Source organism: Silurus meridionalis, chromosome 12, assembly GCF_014805685.1.
Source record: "Silurus meridionalis isolate SWU-2019-XX chromosome 12, ASM1480568v1, whole genome shotgun sequence".
In the NCBI taxonomy this organism is placed as follows: domain Eukaryota; kingdom Metazoa; phylum Chordata; class Actinopteri; order Siluriformes; family Siluridae; genus Silurus; species Silurus meridionalis.
The window spans coordinates 3,371,410-3,393,996 of record NC_060895.1 but is presented as its reverse complement, the minus strand read 5'-3'; the positions used below and the strand labels follow the sequence as shown (position 1 = coordinate 3,393,996).

The following is a 22,587-nucleotide window of genomic DNA, read 5'->3' as shown; positions in this document are numbered from 1 at the left end:
ACATCTACAAAGTCCGTGGGAGTAAAACAACTCTGAATACGAGTAACTTTCCCCAAGTATAAACTATTACTATTTGGTCTGCTAATCCCAATACTACGATGGCGTTTCAGTGCCACGTTAAAAAATGTACGATTACAAGTATGGAGTCGAAATTACGAGAATAAATTTGACATTTTTTGAGAATAAAGTCGTAGCAGTATGAGATGAACGTGGTATTATTTTAAGAAAAAACACACAATTGCGAGAAACGTTTTACTTTAGACTTTAGGTTTGATAAGTCGTTTCTCAAGAGACCATGAGGATTATGATCAAAGAAATCAACCCTGAAGGAATTGAACACTTCGGAGCTTTCCGATGTCTCCAGAACTTCAGCCGGGGTCCCGAAGCGTCCTGGAATATTTATATGATCATTTTTTATTTAATTTATATTCTCATATTTTCGTAAATTTGACTTTTCTCCTCAAAATATTATCACTTTACTCTCGTAATCGTAGATTTTTTTTTGCATATTTCTTTTTACGTGGGACTAAAACTCGTATAATACACACCTTCCTACACACAAAAAGTACCAGTTTAGCTCGTACCCAATTCATGTTGGACCCTAATTTAAAATTACAATGACATTGCAATTAGTTTGTTGTAATATTATAGTATCTAGGAGACATAAATAGGAGAGAGCATACTTGTCTACCATTTTTGTTTTGTTCAAACCCCTTTTCTCACTTCCGCCTTTGTTCCCAAGGCCCCAAAGTTCAAAGTTTGTTCGTTCTCGCAAAGTTTTATATAATAATGTGGCCAGTTTTAAGCATTCTTCATGCATTATTTTTTCACTTCATTATCCTCAACTGTCCTTGTGTGCGACTCTGTTCTTTTTTTCCGTCAAAAGCTTTGTAAATTCACTCCCTGCACGACTTACTAATTTCAGCCACCTGAGCCGCCTCTGTAGTACGATGTGGAGTTTGTGTTTAATATCTTCTCGTGCATGACCTAGAAAGATTTAGAAGCCCTTGATGTGGCAGTAGGCCTCCAGGCTGGCGAAGAGAATGTAAAGAAGCCACAAGCCGAAGAACAGGAGGGTGGTGAGGATGCGTGAAACTCTAGGACCCCCTAGCTCGCCCCCGATGGACGGCCGTCTCCGGAAGAGCAGAACGGCCATGCAGATGAAGGCGAAAATGGTAAAGAGGGTGACTGAGAAGGCCAGCGAGCCGGGCTCCACTCTAAAACTTTTCCCTTTGATTGACCAGTAGACTGCAGCGACTGACCAGGCCACGCCGATGCCCAGAAATACGTTGACGGCGTTGCTGCCTGTGACGTTGCCGATGCACGCGTCTGCGTACTGGTCCTGCGTAGCGGCCACTTTACTAGCAAACGTGTCTGATCGAGAGAAAGATGGAGAAATGATAGTTAGGAAGGAAGGTGAGTGAGATGAGAATTAAGGAAGGAGTAAAAGAAAGAAAGAAAGAAAGAAAGAAAGAAAGAAAGAAAGAAAGAAAGAAAGAAAGAAAGAAAGAAAAAGAACCAATGGAGAAGGAAGAAAGGATGGAGAAAAGGATGGAAGGAAGGAAGGAAGGAAGGAGAACAGAGAAGGAAGAAAGGATGGAGAAAAGGATGAAAGGAGAGAAGGAAGGAAGGAAAGAAGGAAGGAGAAAAGGAAAGAAGGAAGGAGAAAAGGAAAGAAGGAAGGAAGGAAAGAAGAACCAATGGAGAGAAGGAAGAAAGGAAGGATAAAGAGAAAGAAGGAATGACAGAAGGAAGGAAAGAAGAAAGGAATGAGGAACCAATAGAGAGAAAGAATGAAGATTGGAGAAAAGGATGAAAGGAGAGAAGGAAGGAGAAAGAGAAGGTAGGAAGAATGGAGAGAATGAAAGAAAGAGAAGGAATGACAGAAGAATGACGAGAAGGAAGGAAGGAAGGAAGGAAGGAAGGAAGGAAGGAAGGAAGGAAGGAAGGAAGGAAGGAAAGGAGGAAGGAAAGAAGGAAGGGAGAAGAGAGAAATAAAAACAGTTTAGATACAACAAAAGAAAGAAGTAAAGTGTGGAGGCTTTGGGGAAACACTGCAGATGGTAGACACAGGCTAAGGCAGGGATAGAAAGTAGCCAAAATAAGCTCATTGGAATTTTGGTTGTTGGTTCAAATCTCAGCATTGCCAAACTGCCTCCTCTGGGCTGTTGGTCAATGCCCTCACCCCTCAACCGCCCCAGTTGTACAGTATAAACCACCAAATCCCAGAAATGTTACTGTACACATCCATAGAGGCATCTAATGGGTTTCCCCTAAACCTCCTTACACAGGCAAGTCTTGACGCCTCACCTGGAATGGAGGTCCCCAAAGCTACAAACACCACGGCCGTGACCGTGTCCTTGAGCCCTACGGTGCACCCGAAATGGGAGGCCAGGTCTCCGATGACGGCCGTCAGCATGCCAATGGCCGTGATGGACACCATGAAGCATGCCCAGCCATTCCAGTACTCAGTGGGAGGAACGCACGCGAACACCACCTTCCAGAACACTGTCAGGAAGTGCATGACGTAGTCGGAGCAACAAGGCGGATGCTCGCGGCCCTCCACCTCGTCTTCGCCGTCTCCTAAAGGACACGGAAAAGGATCAGATCGGATCGGACTCGTGTGCCTTTAAACCTTTAACGATATTCGCGTTACTGACCAGCTCTGACTGTCACCGCCTCCACAAATTGCTCCCTCCAGGAATGCGTGCCGATGACCAGCGCCAGGTTCGTCTTCTTTATCAGCTTATCTACTGTGCTCTACAAAACAGAAAAATATTGGAAAAAATGTTTATGCGCTCAACAATCATCAACTTTCTTTTGCGTACATTTTTTTATTTCTATCCAAGGCTTAAACTCCGTGAGCATTTACAGGTATATATATATAAAAAAAATATATTTATATATTATATATATATATATATATATATATATATATATATATATATATATATATATATATATATAATTATTATATTTTTATTTTTTTTTCTCTTAAAAAAAAAGACATTCATAAACTTTTTTTAAAGGTAAAAAAAAGCCAAATAGATGGTATACTGTTTATAAAAATATAAAAATATATATATTAAAATGCTACATTTGTTTAAAAAAAAAAAGTAGGAAATTGATTAATAAAAATCTATTAGAATAAATAAATGAAACTAGTAAAAAAAAAAAAATGAAATGAGAAAATAGTTCAATAAAAATACATTTAATTGAATGTTATTAAAAAGAATGACATTGTGTTCAAGAGAGGAAGGAAGGAAGGAAGGAAGGAAGGAAGGAAGGAAGGAAGGAAGGAAGGAAGGAAGGAAGGAAGAAAGGAAGGATGGAAGGAAGGAAGAAGGAAGGAAGGAAGAAGGAAGGAAGGAAAGAAGGAAGAATGAAAGGAAAGAATTTAGGAAGTAAATAAATGTAAAAAAAATATATATATATATATATATATATATATATATATATATATATATATATATATATATATTATTTTTTTTTTTTTTTTTAAAAAGATGGGAATAAAAATAGTATCATTAATGTCAAAATGAATTTATGAAAAAATAATAAAAAACAAAATAAATGTTAAATTAAAGTCAAATGAAAATCGATTAAAAATAAATTAATAAAACAAATTTGTGGGAAAAAAATAAGAAAAAACAAATGAATTAAAGGAACAATAACGACACGTAACCATGGGCAAATTTCAATAAGCTCATGAGATGATTCCTATCACAGACCTTTTCGTGACCTGGAATTTTACCTTGAACTCATACGACTCTTCGATGACCACCTCCAGCCTGCTGTGCTCGCCCAAAACTGGCTTCCCCATCTCAGCTATCCTCTTGGCTTCCTCTTCTTCAGTACTCAGCTGCCCTTCCTGATCCTCTGGAGGGGCCGAGATGGAGATGCAAAAGACAACAAAAAGCAGGTCAGAGACGAAGCGAGAGAGAGAGAGAGGAGAGAATTGGAGCAGAAAAAATAGAGAGGAATGACAGGAGGTCACAAAGAAGAGGACGAGAAAATAAGACAAGTAGAACAGGAAGGAAGGGGGAAGGAGAAGAAAATACAGACTATGGAGAATGAAAATATTGAAATGATACATCTATGTTGTTTAAGCACCAGTCTTGACCGATGAGATATACACTGCAAAGTCAGTTTTGGAAGTTGATGTGCTGAAAGCAGGAAAAAATGGGCAAATATCAGGACTTGAGGTAGAATATTTACTGATTTTTTCTATAGAGGGAATTTTACCATGGACTCTAACAGTCACTCCTGCATCACTTCCTTGTCTTGGCATTATAATAAATAGTTAATGGACAGTTACCCGTTAAAAGTTTTGGCTTTTTGCATAATCGTACTGGGTTTTGCTCTGACCAGTGGCTTCTGGACCCCAACTGTAACAGAAAGTGCTTGGCCCCCTTAATCGCTGCTTGCAGCTACATTCATGGAGCGTGAATTGATCAAGAAAACGAGAGATAGCACAAGCAAAACAGCGAGGGTAAGTAGAAAGAATAAGCCAAAGAGACCCCAAAAAAAAGGAATGTGAGCGAAAGAGTAGAGTGAGTGGAAAGAGAATGAGAAAGAAGGAGCATAAAAAAGAGAGAGGCTGAAAAAGTGAGCAAAAGGAAGCAAACTTTAACAAATGTCTACATTTAAGGAACACATGATGGATAATGAAAGAAGGGTGAAAGGAATGAGTAAAGGAATCTGTTTACATTTACATTAACATTTGCGGCATTTAGCAGACGCCCTTATCCAGAGCGATGTACAAAAGTGCTTTGAGTCTCTAGTAATGAATAAGTCTACACTGGTACACAAGATTACAAACTTAATATGAATATAACTCTTGAATTCTACAAGGCAAACTTGGAAAGTGCTAATTTAAGTGTTTCAGGAAGAGGTCGGTCTTCAACCGTCGCTTGATGATAGTCGGACATATAGGGGAAGTTCATTCCACCATCTCGGTGCCAGAACAGAGAAGAGCCTTGAAGTATACTTACCTCTAATTCTGAGAGAGGGTGGTACCAGTCGAGCAGTGCTGGAGGATCTCAGACAACGTATTGCAATATACAGTATGTAGTGTGATGTCGCTCTAAGTTGTTTAAGCACCAGGGTTCTGGAGGAACGTTGTCCCATTTGGGCTGAGTCAGCTATATATTATTGCAATGACAATAAAAGCTTCTTGACTCAACTTGGATTGGGTCAATCGTGTCAACGTTTTGACATATTTTGGACAGGAAGTGAACATGCGCCAATGTTTTCGATGCGGCGATCGCGATCTAGTCACAAAGTGCTTTACATCCGATAGAAAAGGAACAATAAATCAAACATACTGTAGCAAACGATTGAAAAGAAAGCAGGTTTAAACAATGTTGTATGGTTTAGAGACAGTGGCATTGAGTAAAAGACAGGAGGTGGCGCTAGAAGTAGCAGAGCTCAAGATGATGAGGAATTCGTTGGGAGTGGGGACGATGGACAGGATTAGAAACGAGGGACAGCGCATGTAGGACGTTTTGGAGACAAGGTGAAGGAGGCGAGATTGAGATGGTTTGGACATGTGCAGAGGAGGGACATGGGGTATATCAGTAGGAGAATCCTGAGGATGGAGCCACCAGGAAGGAAGAAAAGAGGAAGGCCAAGGAGGAGGTTTATGGATGTGGTGAGGGAAGACATGCAGGTAGTTGGTTTGAAAGAGGCAGATGTAGAGGAGGGGGTATGGAGACGGATGATCTGCTGTGGCGCCCCCTAATGGGAAGAAGGTTTAAACACATTTTAAACAGTTTTTTACCTACCTCAATGGCACAGTCACCTTTTGCCTTTATTCTGGAGCGAGGAACCACTAGCAAGATCTGATTGGAGGATCTCAGATTCCTCTTGGAATTCTAAAGTTGTGTGAATGATCAAAATTGGCGATACGTGAGATCTCCTCCATGACGTGAATTGCGATTATCAAGGCGGGAGGAAATAAAAGCTTGTTTAATCATCTCCATCTCCACCACTGACACAAATGTTTTCGATTTCACTATGTTGCTCAACTGCTAAAAAAAAAATTCTGACCAAATGTTTAACATGTTGATCAAGATTCAGGGCTTGTACCATATAAACCCCTAGATTACGAAGGAAAGTTTTTTTTTCTTCCAGAATTGAACTACAGGTAATTGTTTGCCATCCAGACCTTTTAAAGAGTTCATACAATTCAAAAGAGGAGATCGTTCCTTAAAGGAGGTATCATTCGAATGCATTCAAAGTGCAAAACGTCAGCTTAATGCGTGAATGCACGTGGGTTTGAGTTTGGAAGCCTTACCTTGATTAAGCAGCAGAGCTGTAGGAGCAGGAGCGGCAAGAAAAAAAGAGAAGAAGGGATAGGAAGGAGGGAAGAAAGGAAAGGAAAGAAAGATTTAGTAGTTCATAAGATTTATCGCTTTCTCTCATCTCTATCTATCATTCTTACTCTTGATTTTTTTCACACGTTCTTTTTCTCGCTTTTGTGCCCACTGTTTTTTCCCCCCTCACTTTATTACTCACTATCTCCCTCTCTCTTGTGACTTCTTTTTCTTTCTCTCTTTTTCTCGGACCCTGTCTCTTATGGTCTAGCTTTCTCCTGTCTGTCTGTCTGTCTGTCTGTCTGTCTGTCTGTCTGTCTATCTATCTATCTATCTATCTATCTATCTATCTATCTATCTATCTATGTCTCTTTCTTGCTCACATGTGCTCTTAAACACACCCTCAAACCTACCAGAGATTCCTCTCTTCATCCACCTTGGTTCCTCAAGGACGATGTAGAAGTTCTCATGCTTCTCGTATTCTTCGTCGTCAATGATCCGGATCTGAATGGTTTGTCTAAAACACACACACACACTCCATTTATATTTTACTGGCTGGTGTTCACTACATAGACAAAAGTTTGTAAACACCTGAGCACAAGATTGGCTTTTTAACCCTCTCTTTTCACATTCGTCCCCATTTCCTGTTATAATCACCTCCACTCTTCTGGGAAGATATTCCACTAGATGTTAGGGTGTGTTTGTGGTTGAGACTTGAGCTCGTTCAAGCCACAAGGGTGTTAGTAAAGTCAGGTAGTGATGTAGGTGGGAAGTCTAGGGTTGAGGGTCAAAGCTCTACAGCAGGAGATCTTCCACTCCGACCCATATAAACCATATCTTCATGAAACTGGCTTTTGTCATGTCATAGTCATTATAAGTATATACTGTGTATAGGGATGTGCATCTTCATAACTGAGGCAAAATAAAAAGAAATAAAACCATGTTTTTTTCCTATTCTGTCTCTAGGAAGTTACATCTCTACCTCTGCCATGTTAATCTGTATTCTATGTGACCCTCAGGACGGGCCGTGGTCTCAGCAGTGCTGTGATACTTCGCAGGGGTGCTGAGAGAACGCAAATAATGGTCACAAATTATTGTTGACTTTCGAAATAAAAAAATAGCGCATCTACTAATAATTATATATAAATAAATCGTTTTTTTACTGACGTAAATATTTTCAAATCAACTTGTATCCTACGGATCGCCTTGCTAGCTTGTATACCGATGCCAATCTGTGAATCTTACCATGATGTTTTTTATTTTCCATTAGTTAATCCAATTTATATAGATTATGGTTTACAATTTTATGGGTTTCAATCCTTTATTGAGAAGGAGCACGAATGAATTTTCTGACCTCCCAGTCCCTGAATGTGTCGTCCGTGCCAAGTCTGTTCATGTTCTTCCACTCATAATGGCTGCCAAACGAGAAAACTCTGCCCAGTATGCCACTGCGTAGGCCATTAACAATGACAGGGATATTAAGAGTTTTCAGCCAAGGCCACATTATTATATTATTAATGCGCCAACTCCCTAATCTCATAATGCCCATAAGCAGAGGTGGGAAGTAATGAAGTACTTCATTACTGTACAAAATGTAGATTTTTCCGGGATCTGTATTTTTTCGAACAACTTTTTACTTTCACTCATTACATTTTTAACACAAACCTCTGTACTTTATACTTTTCACATTTTCAAACCAGATGTGTTACTTTAGTCCTATTCTATTTGGTGATCATCAATTTTTTTTTCCAGCCCATTGAACTGTTTCTTGTCTTTTTCAATTCACTGATGTATCATTTTCTGTCTCTCACACACCACAGACGTAGACTAGTTTAGGAAACTCACAATGACCAGGTAGAAGACGACAAGAAGTCTTGGGTTAACGTGGATGAGACAGAGGGAGTCAGTGGTTTAAACATGACTTAGAACAGACACATTCCTGATCACCTGATCATCATCTTTTCTCTGCTTGTGTTCTATATGGTGGATGTTCAGACTGAATACATTCTTTTGTATTAGTATATCAATGTGATGTGAGGTTCAGTTACCAGCGTGACACTGAAAGAGGTAATAGTAATGGCTACTTTTTAGTTGAGTAGAAGTCAGTACAAGTTTTACAGTATAAGTTTTTACAAGCTTTTCCTCCTTCCTGGTGTAAAAAAAACAAAAAACAAACCTTCAATAGTTGTGGTATTTGCTAGCTGTGTTGCTTTACGGAAATCCACGTGTGTGCGATCCATCTCACGATGCTTCCAACTCCGTGTCAACAGAGCATTGGAATCATGCCATACAAAAATGCAATTACTGACTAATAAATGCCCTGAATTTGTGCTCAAGGGCTGTGTTTGGAATCGTTGCCCCTTAGGAGCTTGGAAATTCGTATCTAGGAGGCGTACATCTAAAATTGGCATCTATTAACGTCTTCTTAATAGTTTCCTACAAAAACAAAGGTTAAAAACGAGGCTGGGGCTGATTTTCTGTCTAGCCCAGACATGAAAATCATGCAACATGACTACTAACTTGATTTTTGGCATTTGGCAAATGCCCTTATCCAGAGCCACTTACAATTATCTCATTTATTCTGAGCAATTAGGGGTTAAGAGCCTTGCTCAAGGACACAGCAGTGGCAGCTTGCTGGTGCATTCATTGGAAATCACGACTTCCTGATCAGAACCTATGCTAGGGTTAGCATACCCTAGCATACATCAAGCAGACATCAAATACAATCGTGAAGTCGTTACTGAAAAGGTTTGGCGAGCTAGCAATAGCTAAATGAATGCGTCATGAAATTTTCGAAATGCTACAGGAAAGGGGTCCCGAACTACCGCGACTGTACCAGGCCGTGAATCATTGGGTACCGCCCAGAAAGAATAAAACCTTTGTAGCTTTTACAGATACTGTCCATAGGACTCTGTCCATAATATACCCACCCGTACCCCACCTCCTGAAAAAAAAAAACCCTGTGGCATTGCTCTAATATCTCTTTAGTGGATGGATAGCATGGTATTTACAATAGTGTTGCTATGCTTCGTCCAGGCCTGCCTCTGGCCCAGTCAGCAAAAAAATTTGGCCCAGATTTGGCATTCATCTGGCATAGCTGGCATTCACTGGCATACAGCATGTGGGCCAAACATGGCCCGGTTTGGCAGAGGTGGTACCGATTTTAAGGCGGCTCACAAGACATGGGCCAGATGTCATTGAGGACCAGTTATGGGTATTTAACTTGGCTGAGACTTGGGCCAGGTATGGCCCATGTGCGGCCCTTGTCTGGAAGACCTGGTCCACACTAGGACCATAATTCATTGCGGTATTTGGGCCAAGCAAAAGCTGGTTGTTTGGACCGGAGCTGGGCCAGAGAAAAATTGCTATGTGGGGGACAGTGTCTTCTTCGATTGGAGGACACTCTGTGCAGCTGAGGACGGTTTCTCATCAACGCCTTTGGTGGTTCCATGAAATACCGGCGTAAGAACGGGAGCTTTGAGGATGGATTTGGACTGTAGTTAATGTCAACAGTCTGCTACATTGACTCAGGACTACATTTTGCTTATGATCACCATCATTGTACTCCGCAACATTGTTTATCTGTAATAAATTAACATTCAGTGAAAACCAGATGAGGATGGGTTCCCTCTTGAGTCTGGTACCTCTCAAGGTTTCTTCCTTATGCCATCTCGGGGAGTTTTTCCTTGCCACAGTTGCCACTGGCTTGCAGGGACAAACTTACTTATAAAGAACATATTCATTTTTATCACCACATTATCTGTGTAAAGCTGCTTTAAGACAATTGTTAAAAGTGCAATACAAATAAAAATGAATTGAATTAAATTAAATGTTTATACCAGAAGTTAATAGAATTCATGGCAATCCCTGTAAGTTATGTCATTTCACCAAATTAAATGAAGCTGGGGCTCATTCCTTCTTAAAGCGTTTAGAATATGAATGTCTATTGTGTGACATGAAATTTTTTTATTTGTATTTCCAATTTCCATTTGCAATTCCAACAATCGACATTGTCTCTAAACAGCGTTACATAGATAAATAGGTTATAAAGTCGTCTAAATCAATATAGAGGTCAACTGATTCATCGGTTTTGCCGCTTAATCAGCATCGATAGTTGATTGCTGGAACTGTAGGCTGTCTGCAAAAATCCATACCGATAGTTTTTCCAAATTGTGTCTGTGCTGGAGAAGGTCCGCTGCTGGTATACAGTACTAGAGCTCTAGAGGTGAATCACCGACGTCACGGGTTTTCATTCGCAAGACTGATCAGTATGTTTGTTTGTTTTGTTTTTATCCGGTATCCATTTTAAAAAGTACGGGTTGAAGGGTATCAATGAAATCTGCTATCAATAAAAGAATGCATAAGTTTAGTGCCTATAAGTTTGTTCCCTAATGAGCAAGACTGTGACGAGGAAAAACTCCCTGAGATGGCATGATGAAGAAACCTTAAGAGGAACCCGTCTTAAAAAGTAAAAACACACCCTTATCACCATTGATCAGGTGTGCTGTTCAGTGATTGGCTCTCAAATGCTAATGCACATGAACACACTGTCTAAATCCACAATTTCCCAATATATAACGAAGAAATCCTAAATCATCTATTCAGTGTCTGTAGCGCTGTTTGCCTCCAGCTGCTTGATGGAAGGAAATCTCAAGCCCCTGATCTACGTCTCCCGCAGGGATCCTCTCGCAATCTCCCGAAACATGCCTCCTGATTGATCGCGATGCTCTATTCCTGCTTCTTTGCCTGGAGCTCCTGCACCTGCGACTCATTTCCTGTGCTTGTGTCTCATTTCACTGAACGTAACCCTGAAAAGACTCTAAATGAAACACACCTTGCAGACTGGAATTGAACTGGATGTTTGTGGGATTGGAGATTGGTAGGAGGAGGTCTTGTTTTTCCCTTGGGGGGGAGATAAAGCAATAAACTCCGGGCCATGAGCTCAGCACCTGACATGAAATAATTTCCAAGATTTCACAGCGCAAAATTGTTTCCTGGGGGGGTGTGGGTGGAGGGGCTATGTAGGTTCTAAAGGGCATGTAAAATAAAAAGATTATTTTAATGGAATAACCAATTACACCAATCATGCTGTACAAAAATTATGAAGAGAATCGAGTTCCTATGGAATTTTCCTTATGAACAATGGACATTTTAACTGTTCAAATGTACAAGAGACTCAAAAGGGGTGGTTTTCACTGAAACTTGCTGAAATTTCATGTGGAAGAAACCTTGACAGAACAAAACCCCATCCTTATCTGAGTGACACCGAATGTATGTTCATTATAGTTCCAACATGATGGACACATGAGTGAAAAATCCATCTTCATGGTTTTCAAGGTCCTCAAGTTTAACATTCCGCCTTTAGGAACCATCTTCAGCTGCAGCAAGTCATGTCTCCATTCAGGCGCAGCTCTAAATGATGAACTTTTTGACGATTCTGGCAGACGTATATAAACTTATGACCTAATCTTACTCCCCGCTGTCAGTCAGAAGAGTCTGGTTCCTCTCGAGGGACTGTTTCCTCACCACTCTCGCCTCTGGCTTGCTCATCTGAATCTACAGCTAGGCTTGTACCAGAGCTCGAGTAGAAACATTTTTTAATGCGTTTGTGTTTTTGTCACCAATTGGATTATGAACTTAATGTCAATCCTGAATAGTAACACACACATAAACTTGTACACACTCCATCACTTAATACCAAATCCCACAATACCACACATACACACCCGCTCTATCTAATAGAGTAGTGTTAGTATGTGACACGTTAGCAAAGCAAAACCACTGCAAAAACACCACAAACACAATGCAACACTACATTAAAACTAAAAACAGAAACATCACCACAGGAAACAAAAACTAGAACAGGCAAATGAGAAAACACATTAGTAAAACACTCTGTAAACACAGCAAAACTGATACCACAACTTCACAAACAGAAACAACAGCCAACAAGCAAACAAAACTGACGACACATCTGCACATCCAGGAACCCAAAATACACAAAAAAAAATATTACAACTGACAACACAACTACACACCTAGATACACAAGAATCTGGAAACACAATATAAAAACTGGCAATTGCACAAACAAAAACACAAGAACCCACAAATTAATCTGCAAAGTTTTAAAGATACCAGGAATCAACAATTGAATAGTAAAATTATATATATATACCACTAAAGGTATATTACTTATGTGCACTTTAATCAAGGAATCTAGAAATGCTTAATAATGGGTTAGGGTTAGGGTTAGGAACTTCTAATCAGCACACACAAACTCACGTGGTCTGGTCGTTGGTGAACTCCAGCTCCCCACATGCATCTTCATAGTCGATGCCTCCTCCCTGGGCTTTCCCTGGCTCGGTGTGATAGGGTAGGATCACAGTTCCACGGGCACCGGAGTTCCTTACCACCGTCACCTCCATGGTTCCCACACTCTCGCTCACCCGCATAACGGAATCGCTGAACGTAAAGATGCCCGCGTGGTCGTCATCCAGAATGGTCACCGTGGTGACCAGCGGTTCCACCAACCGGCCCTTGGGCACCTCGCCGGCCTCGTCGCTTTCAAACATGCCTTCTGCGTCACCGACTCGCAGGTTAAGCAGACGCACAAAGAAGTGCTCGTCCTCCTCGAAGATATCGTCGTCAATAATTCCGACCTGAAAGAACAGACATTGTTCAGACCGGTGAAAAAACTTGACTCAAATCGACTTCAGATTTTTGATCTCACCTTGATCTCTTTCCTGGTCTCTCCTGGCTTAAAGACCAGCGTGCCCTCGACAAACTTGTAATCCGATCCGGCGTTGGCCGTGCCGTCCTCCGTGCAGTAGTCCACGTAAAAGGTGTTCTCGCCGGTTCCCCCCTGGCACACCACGGTTAAGTTCACTGTTCCGCAGTTCTCCATGCACTGGCTGTGGCTGCTCTCGAATGAGATGCGGCTGCACGTGGCGTAGTCGTCCGGCTCGGATGTGTCGGCGTCTTTAACGGCTGTCCGACGAGCATGGTCTGCCGCATGTTTTTTCAGCACATTGCCTGCTCCTATCATCATGCGCGTGGCCTGGACGCGGTAGAAGGCGCGGCTCTTTTGCTGATGCAGAAGGGCGTAATAGTTGGCCAGCTCCATTAGCTGGTCCAGATCTTTTTTGGGATACTTCTGCTTCAGGTCCTTCAGGATACGAATAACCTAAAGAAAATGGGGAACATCATCAACCAAATCAAGTCCTGAGGTCCATTCAAAGTGACTAGTTTTTGAGAACACAGAGGCTAATACACTGATTCAGATAAATGTAAAAAAGTCTTTTTGGTCAAAACAATGCCTAACATTAATCAGTTACGGGTCCGTAATGGTTCAATCCGTGTTTTGCCAAGATGCCAGACTTGGGCCCTTGATCAGGGCCCTTTTCCCTTTGTGCTCTGGGTGTTTCTTTCATGGCTGGCCCTAGCCTCCCAACATTACCAATATATGCAACGAAAGAATTTCTCTGTATTGTATACATGACGAGTAAAAAGCCTATTTCTATACTTTCATTTGTTTAGCAAGAACACTAATTATGAGTATAAAATATAATTAGCATTTGGGCCCTCAAGCCCAAATAAGAAGAAAGGGGATGTAGGATCATGTCCTCCTTCTTTATTTTCACATTTTAACAAGATTTAAGAGGTTACTTTAGGTTAAGTATGCACTTAAAAAAACACCTCTTTGCGGCTCTCATCCAGCTCTTTGGTGCTTTCCATGGTAATGGTGGCGCTGTTGGATTTCAGCAGCGTTGCCATGGTGCCAGCACTGTTATTAGGCCCATCCTGGCAGTGTTCCAGTGTAATAATTCCAGCTGACGCACTTGGTGGAAACTTCCCACGCACGATCATATCCCCTCCTTTAGGGGACATTTCCCCTTCCGTCTCCACGACAACCCCGGTCCTTTTGTCAGCACGGTAGCGCTTCGACATGTATTTGTAGAAGAGGAGACGGCGATCGGCGATCCAGGCCAAAATCACACACACTGGGAACAGGGATAGAGTGACCAGGGCCTCCCAAACCTAACACATTTCAAACACACAAACACACACTTGTCTTAGTATACTTGTGAGGACTTTCTATTCAAATAGTGTAATTATTAATGTAGCTATTAATGACAATTTATCCTCAGTATTCTAATTCTGATTATATACATCCTAGTTATATACATTCCTGTGCTTTAATGTACATTCTTCTTCTATACATCTTGACATTCTGATTATGGATTCATCTTCATTTATTTTGATTCCAAATTGTTTACATTATTGTAAAAATTACTATATATTATAGATGAATATTACATTCTTACATCCTACTTCTAGGTAGTCTCTTTCTATATATTTAATCTCTACACATTCTAATTCTTTACATTCGGATTATACAGTACACTACACTGGATAAATATTGTGGTGATGAATATGTTTCAGGTGGTTCATTTATCCTTAATAATCCAAATTTACTGTGAGAAGATTTCAGATTTTTTTTCCTGCGGTCAAACCAAGAACCAATAGGAGCACCGTATCTGATAATGCATTGAGAACGACAACTTCAAACCACCTCAGAGAAAATGTCAAAAACAATTCAGGTGGACACTAAAGCAAGAAGAGAAACTTATCGAGTTATAGAAGAAGAAGCAATTTGTTTTTGACATTTTTATTGTCAAGCCATGTCACGAACCAAATTAACGCTAAATTTTTTTTGCTGCTGGCTACCATTAGCGAGAGAACGCGGGTCTGAACATGTCACGGTTTGATGATATAAAATCTTTTTCTTGTGTTCATCAGATTTTGACTTTCGTACAGCCTGACATTATGACAACTGAGGTCCTACAGTGTGACATGAGGATCATGTTGTCCAACAATCTCAAATGACTATAACAACTGTTCATTGCGTTATTAAAATCTGGAACAATAGTGATGAACCGTCATCTTCAAGAAAGAAATGACCGTGATCATTAAACGCTTGGTGAAATCAAATAATAAATAAACAACGGTATAACTCATGTTTATTAGTCAAAATACTTTACAAGCCTGTGGGGGTACTGTTATGATCTGGGGTTGCTGTATACTGAACGAATATACTAAATGATTAGGGTTTTTTTTTTCCATCAATGGATTTTGATGGCAAATTCCAAGACATCATTTTTCCACATGGATTGGCTACCACATGGCCACCAGAATTTATCTCTATTGAGACTCTTTGGAATGTGCTGGAGAAGATTTTATGCAACGGTCCGACAGTCATCATCAATACCTGATCTTGGTGGGAAATTATTATTGGGACAACATTTGTGGTCCAACAAAATACTAGTGTTCGTAGCTTGTTTTTCAGCCCTGCAGTGCACATGCATTATATTCAATATTGTTTCTATGCATTCTCCTACCTTCTATATGTATGCACCCTTTATTCATTTTTGCATTCTAGGCATTCCCTTTCTACCCATCTTGATTTTATTCTTTTGGATTCTCTCAATCTACATGCTAAACATGCTGATTCTGTTTTTGTTTTATACTGCCTGCTTCTATTTCTTATGATCCTACTCATTGTGCTGCCATTCGCGAAAGCCGCAAAAAACTTGGACGTACCGCGACGACTCCAGGTGAGATGACTGCGAGTATTAGGTAAAGCCAAATGTATGCAAAGATGCTCCAGAAGGCGGTAATAAAGAAGACTCTCAGATGTTTGATCTTCCTCACTTCTCCATTGGGGATCACCCAGACACAGATACCGATGATGACGAACATGTTGAAGGCGGCGCTGCCGATGATTGTGCTGGGACCCAGGTCGCCAGATTTGAAACCATGCCCGCAAACCTAGACATACATACACACACATATACACACATATAAACTCACGAAAAACATTGGTGTATTGGATCTTTAAATAGAGATACGAATAAGTTGCTATGTTATAAATAAAAATAAATAAAAACAGGCAAATTTGTCCCCGCAATTACCAACATAACTTGAGGACTTAAGTTGATCAAGTCAAGTCAAGTTAAGAGACTTTTACTGTCATTTCTACTATACACAGTGGTACACAGTAGTACACAGTAAAAACGAGACAACGTTCCTCCGGAACCCTGGTGCTACACTAGACAACATAATGCTACAACACAACACAAGCTACATAAAGTGCATCGAGTGCAACCTAGTGCGAACAGTGCAGACAAAAAACAGTACAGACAGACAGTGCAGACAGAAAACACAAGACAACACAAGACAAGACAAAAAAAACAATATAGCGCCAACTAGTAAAACTACTGTAAACGTAATTTTATACAGTACTGTGCGAGGTAAAATGTGAAATGTAAAAACTATAACTGGGAGTAAATATAAACCAAACAAACAGAACCATGTAGTGCAAAAGAACAACAGCAGTCAAGAAGTACAAACTGAACTGCCCGTGTTTAAAATGTTGAAAATGATGTTTGCAAATTATTTGCATTACAACTGTTTACTCACTTCAATGACTGACAGTAAGATCTCAGGCGCAGAGGAGCCCAGTGCCATTAAGGTCAAGTTGGACACTGTCTCATTCCAGATGCGTACGGTAGCCACTGTCGTCTCTCCACTGGGCAGGGTTATTGTAACTTCTTTCTCCTGAAAAGCAAAGCTGGTGTTATGACCTTATTTTTGTAAAATGGGGAGAAGAATGTTGAAAATGTTTGATGGAAAATGAAGGCATGGCAAAAATTTGATGCAGTAGGGGCCCATTCTGGTAAAGGTGGGGTTACAGGATGAAAAAATGCTAATCACAGTCTTGAAACTCAAATACTGTTATAGTATACATATCCTAGTAACACTGCCCTGGTAGCTCCGGGGATTTATTCCAAGCACCTAATGCTCTAGTAAGATTTATAGTCCCTTTACCAAATGTCCCCAGGCATGTTTTTCAAATGTATGGAATTGGATATGCTGCCTATTAATTATTCAACGGGCTCACCTGTGATGTAATAACCTCAATGGATGCCATAAAGCGATCGGCGATGATCGACACACCCAGGAACATGTACATCAGGGAGACGAAGTAGACAATGGATCGGGCAATCTTTTCCCCAATTTCAGGGTTGTTAGGCTTCCACACGGGCAGGAGGATACCTGGTGCACACTCCACCACCTCACCACATCGCTTTGAACTAGCATTAGAACTGGGAAACAAATTATCATAAGGCTCTGTCACTGTAGGGGTTACACCCAGCTCTTCTTCTCTTTGGGACTCAGGGGTGCAGGATGGAAAGAGAAAGAGGAAAAGGTACAAGGATAGAAGGAAAACAGCAGAGCTAAGAAAAGACTGTGCCATGGCTATCTATCCTCAGGCAGTGACAGTGACGTGTGAATTGAAGACGAAGAAAGGAGATGGGGCAGCCGACCTGAGGAAAGAGAGAGAAACAGGGTCAGAATTAGTAACAGAGGTATATATTAATGTGCTCAATCTAATATGTTATCATTTAAAAAGTAACAATTAGTTCAACAAGGGACCACACTTGTGGAACTATTGGAAAAGCTTGTGGCTATGAAATACAATCCAAAACAAAAATTTTAACAGGTGAACTAAAGACAAATTTTCATTCTTTAATACTTCACTAATATCTGACAGAGACACCAGGGGGCTATCCACAGAACCCAGGAAGCAAGGGTCTAAGCATCCTTTACAATGAGTGCACCCCTATTGGGAAGTGGTACTGTAGCTAGTGGTTAGGGCTCTGAGTTACTAATGAAAAAGTTTGGAGGGTTTCAGGTATGCTGACCCCAGCTTCCTAACATTGCTGGTGTATGCAAAGAAAGAATTTCACCAATACCCATACCATACACCAATTAGGCATACAATTATGGCCACCTGCCTAATATTGCGTTGGTCCCTCTTTTCGCTACAAAGCAGTCTTGACCCCTCGAGCATTAACAGCATTTACAATTTGAGCTACAGTAGCTCGTCTGTTAGAACGGACCACATGGGCCAGCTTTCACTCCCCACGTGCAACATTGAGCCTTGGCTGCCCATGACCCTATCACCGGGTCACCACTGTTCCTTCCTTAAACCACTTTTGACAGATACTGTCCACTGCAGCCCCGGGAACACCCCTCAGTTTTGGATGCAGTTTTGGAGATGCTCTGTCCCAGTCGTCTAGCCATAACAATTTGACCCTTGTCAAACTCGCTCAAATCCTTACACTTGAACACTTTTCCTGCTTCTAACACATCAACTTTTAGGACAAAATGTTCACTTGCTGCCTAATCTATCCCACCCACTAACAGGTGCCATGATGAAGAGATAATCAGTGTTATTCACTTCACCAGTCATAATGTTATGCCTGGTTGGTGTATGACAAGTAAATTCATGTATTCTATTTTTTTTTTTTTTCAGGTCTCACCATGTTGCATATGACACCAAAAACCCCACAGAATGGGGTTGAATGGGTTTCCTTACAATACCTCCATACATGCCTGCAATAAACTGATTACCAAAAGCCAATCATGTTTGGTAAATAATCATTAATCACCTGAAATTCATTTACCAATTAGGATAAAGATTCAGGGTCCAAAATTTCAGGCTTCTAAGAAAGAATTATTTGACTGTTGAGGCTGACCATATCCTGTGGGGACCACAAGTTTAAACCTCGGTGATTCCATTGCCATCTGAGGCCGGGAATCAATCAAAGCAAAATTTGCCCTTCTCTCTGGGGGGGGGATTCTTCTCTGTCAATCAATATGGCACTCAATAATGGCAATCTATAGCATCTATGAGGAAGGGGGAAGGATAGCACTTTCATCTAATTGTTATATCACCTTTAACCCTATCAATATCCACACACCTATCTCTGCCCAAGCCCCTATAACATTGCTATACATGGCTTTTAAGGTCCATACAGCCAATCATGAGTGCTGTGTTTTTTAAGCAAAACAAGCTCAACCATCTATGACTGACTTGCATGTGGCAGCCATATTGGTAACAGATATCAGTATTATTAAAGTTATTAAGACTTCCATGCCATTTGGATAATTTGACACCATTCTCTGGAAGATATTCAAAAACTCCAAGGATATCTTTTGCTTATGGTACTTAGATGTTTAGACATACTTTCTAAGATTCGTAATACCTCAGGCGTGTCCATTCCAAATGCCTAATGAAAGCTGGTGGCGATGTTTTTAAAGAATCAGGTTAGTGTAAAAATTCTATAAACCAAATTTTATCTGAAATTAGAGTCTCAAAATACAGTTATTTGAACTTAATTCTACCTTTTTATGAACAATGTTTTATGGTTTTGTTTCTAGTAATCCATTGCTTCCATCTAGTATTTTGATGCCTCTTTATCTAAAAGCTTGAGTTTTCAATTATTCTGCAAATCTTTTAATCTAAGTGGGCAGAATTAAAGGTTACTCTGGATTCCTAATGATATCTGTCATAGATATATCATATCCAAAATGTGTGGAAATATAACACCTACTAAACTTATTGCATTCCTTCCTGTTCCTACCCTTTACTTATTCCACCCATCCATCCATCACCAGCCTTATCCTCATGTGTAATTAAAATGGCTGGGTTTCATAGCCACATTATCAGATTGCCCTCCAGTCTGGAAATCACACTTATTAGAGCACAGCCAGAGGCCATTTTAGCTCCAGTAGTCATGTCATCAATCAGTCCCACTATTAGACATATTTTTAAATCGTTCCACCAAGCTCGAGAGATATAAGCACTGCCACATTTTTCCAAGGGACATCTGTATCCACTTGGTGGGGTTAATATTGCATTTGTTTTGGTCTATTTAAACTGGGAAGGAAAGAAAAATAAACCTCCTCATAACCCCCATGTTCTTTTTGCCTTATGTACTGTACATGAACCACATAGAGCTATTACTTGGCAACTTGCGACTATGGTTGAACTCACAGGTATCTAGAATGGCAAAGCTAGATTATAGGTTTCTCTCATCGTCTTCACTTCAGTGCACTTTTTATTGAATCCTACAGCAATCTATAGTGTATGTTAGCCATAAAACAATTTTTCCTTGCCTTGTCACCTAGCAGGCCTATATGCCCCAGTGTCATTAAATGGTTTATCTTTTCTATATGTTGCACAGTCCGTGTGCTTCAGCATCGACCATCCTAAGGACACAGTGCCTGATTCGATTATACATTGCCTCGATAATGGCCTGCTCTGCTGGTGGATTTAAACCCTGAGGTCTTTTGGAAGTGCTGAAGCCGAAACAGCTATCTGGGCTCAGATGCCGACATTCAGCAATGAGATACCAAACAGGAAGCCTAGAAAGCTTTTAAATTAAGTTGATAAACAACCGGATGGTAGGCATAGACACAAACTGTACAAATAGCTTTTGTCCCTGAAATTAACCTCTATGATTACGAAAACTCCTGACATCCTTCTTAGATGCAAAGATGATATGTCCACAGCTACATCCATATTTACAGACAGAGAAGTTGAAACATCATGTTACGAGTGTCTAAAAAGTACCTGGCCATGGCAGGTTTGAAAAATTCTGTAGCAGGCATGTTACATTGGAACCCAGGACACAAAACACCAGGCCATAACTCAGTAGCCCCTAAACAACATGGTACCTTTTTTATTTAGCTAATGTAATTGATCGCATGGGTGTCCACAAGTCTAAGAGGGACTTCCTGATCACACTTTGGCATTTGAAGAGATTTTTCCAATGCGACTGAAGCCTTGCTCTTAGTGGTGGACAAGGATAAGGACCAGGAAAAACAAAACCAGCATGGCTACAAGAAAGGTCTGCATGGCAAGTCAAACATTGTGTCTCATGCTGTCTGATACTGAAGATGCCTTGACTTCACATAAAATATGTGTCAAGGACTTATCCCATGGGTTGGATGGAGGGCACTCAAACAGGGGTCTGGGGGCATGGCTATACATGCCAAAAGCTTGCACAAAGCAGGTGGAACATGGTGAATAGCCATGCCCTCAGATCCCTGTTTTAGTCTCCTCCATCCAACCAATGGGACAAGTCTTTGACTTGGAGGGCACTCAAACAGGGGTCTAGGGGCATGGCTATACACGCCAAAGGCTTGCACAAAGCAGGTGGAACCATTATGGTGGTATAGACATGTATAGCCATGCCCCCAGGCCCCAGTTTGAGTGCCCTCCATCCAACCTATGGGACAAGTCCTTGACACATATTTTATGTGAAGTCAAGGCATCTTCAGTATTAGACGAGCATTAGACGAACATTAGATGTTCAATGTAAGCTGTTCTAGTTAACTTATTTTGTTGTTTAAAAGACGAATAGCAGTTTTTGGCCAATTATAAATTTAAGAGGGTCTCTGTTCTTGAATTTGAAAAGTATAGTTCAATAATTCAAATCAAAAGATTATTAAGACCTCCGTTAACACAATGTACATGAATAAAAACCTTTCCAAAGGCTTTACCATAGCAACAATAAATCTCTATTCTGAGAAGATTGATCGCTTCAAGACACTAAGGTATAATTTGTATAAACCTACTCATGAATCAAATTTAGTAAAAGTAAATGTTTTTGACAGAAAAAAAAATGTAATACTTGAACTTTGGTCATACTAATTTGTCTACATATAATTGGCTCGCCTGAAGTGAAAGTCAGGCGCATTGATGGTGCTTAATTAATTCAACGAATTATGAGAACAGTACAGGAAAGGTAACATACTGCACCCCGAAATTTCCATCTTTGTTGCATACAGAACATACTGTTTGTTCGTGCAAACTGACGAGTGTATTTGTGTGCATGTAATTTCTCACCCTCGAGGTGGAAGAGTTACACCAAGTGGTGGAATTTCACATTGGACTTTCATATTTCGTAAACTAGAGTTTAAATCTATATAATATTGAATGCGTGATGAAGGACAGCTGTCACAAATGAGGCAAGGGCTGGATCAAAAATTATTAACAATGCAAAGACGCCACAAATTTCTTGCAGGGGAAAGTATTAAAATTTCAGCATTTTATTTCCTACAGAGCAAAACTTGTTAGACATGGTGATGTTCTTACTAAATGCTGAATTTAATCTTTGCTTGGGACATTTAAAGCCCTAATCGGTCTGACTACGGTGTATTTTGCTGATCTGAAATGTTATACTCTATTTCTGGTCACTTTGATCAACCAAGGCATGGTTTTTATAAATCTCAAGAGTTGCTTGTAGCTCAGGTGATGAAATTTTCCAATTTTGGGCTTTGGATTATGTAAAAAAAAATTCATATTTTCTTATAGAATTATACAAGGCCAGTTCTTGATATTTGGAGGCCCTAAA

The 22,587-nt window shown here is 40.3% G+C and overlaps 1 protein-coding gene across 2 annotated transcripts in view; it reads right to left on the bottom strand.

The window, feature by feature from the left end:
* Window positions 1-442: 442 nt before the first annotated feature.
* Window positions 443-22,587, bottom strand: part of slc8a2b (solute carrier family 8 member 2b) — a 55,280-nt gene continuing 33,135 nt past the window's right edge. The window contains exons 2-13 of one of the 2 annotated variants that reach the window (XM_046862250.1): window positions 17,280-17,706; window positions 16,799-16,936; window positions 15,920-16,147; window positions 14,015-14,356; window positions 13,050-13,502; window positions 12,602-12,978; window positions 6,731-6,834; window positions 6,299-6,316; window positions 3,755-3,879; window positions 2,661-2,760; window positions 2,311-2,583; window positions 443-1,374 (exon numbers count right to left, since the gene is read on the bottom strand). In XM_046862250.1, the coding sequence (XP_046718206.1) occupies window positions 998-1,374; window positions 2,311-2,583; window positions 2,661-2,760; window positions 3,755-3,879; window positions 6,299-6,316; window positions 6,731-6,834; window positions 12,602-12,978; window positions 13,050-13,502; window positions 14,015-14,356; window positions 15,920-16,147; window positions 16,799-16,936; window positions 17,280-17,636 (2,892 nt within the window). In that variant the 5' untranslated portion in view covers window positions 17,637-17,706 and the 3' untranslated portion in view covers window positions 443-997. The remainder of the gene's footprint in view (window positions 1,375-2,310; window positions 2,584-2,660; window positions 2,761-3,754; window positions 3,880-6,298; window positions 6,317-6,730; window positions 6,835-12,601; window positions 12,979-13,049; window positions 13,503-14,014; window positions 14,357-15,919; window positions 16,148-16,798; window positions 16,937-17,279; window positions 17,707-22,587) is intronic. The other variant, XM_046862251.1, reaches the window with a different exon arrangement.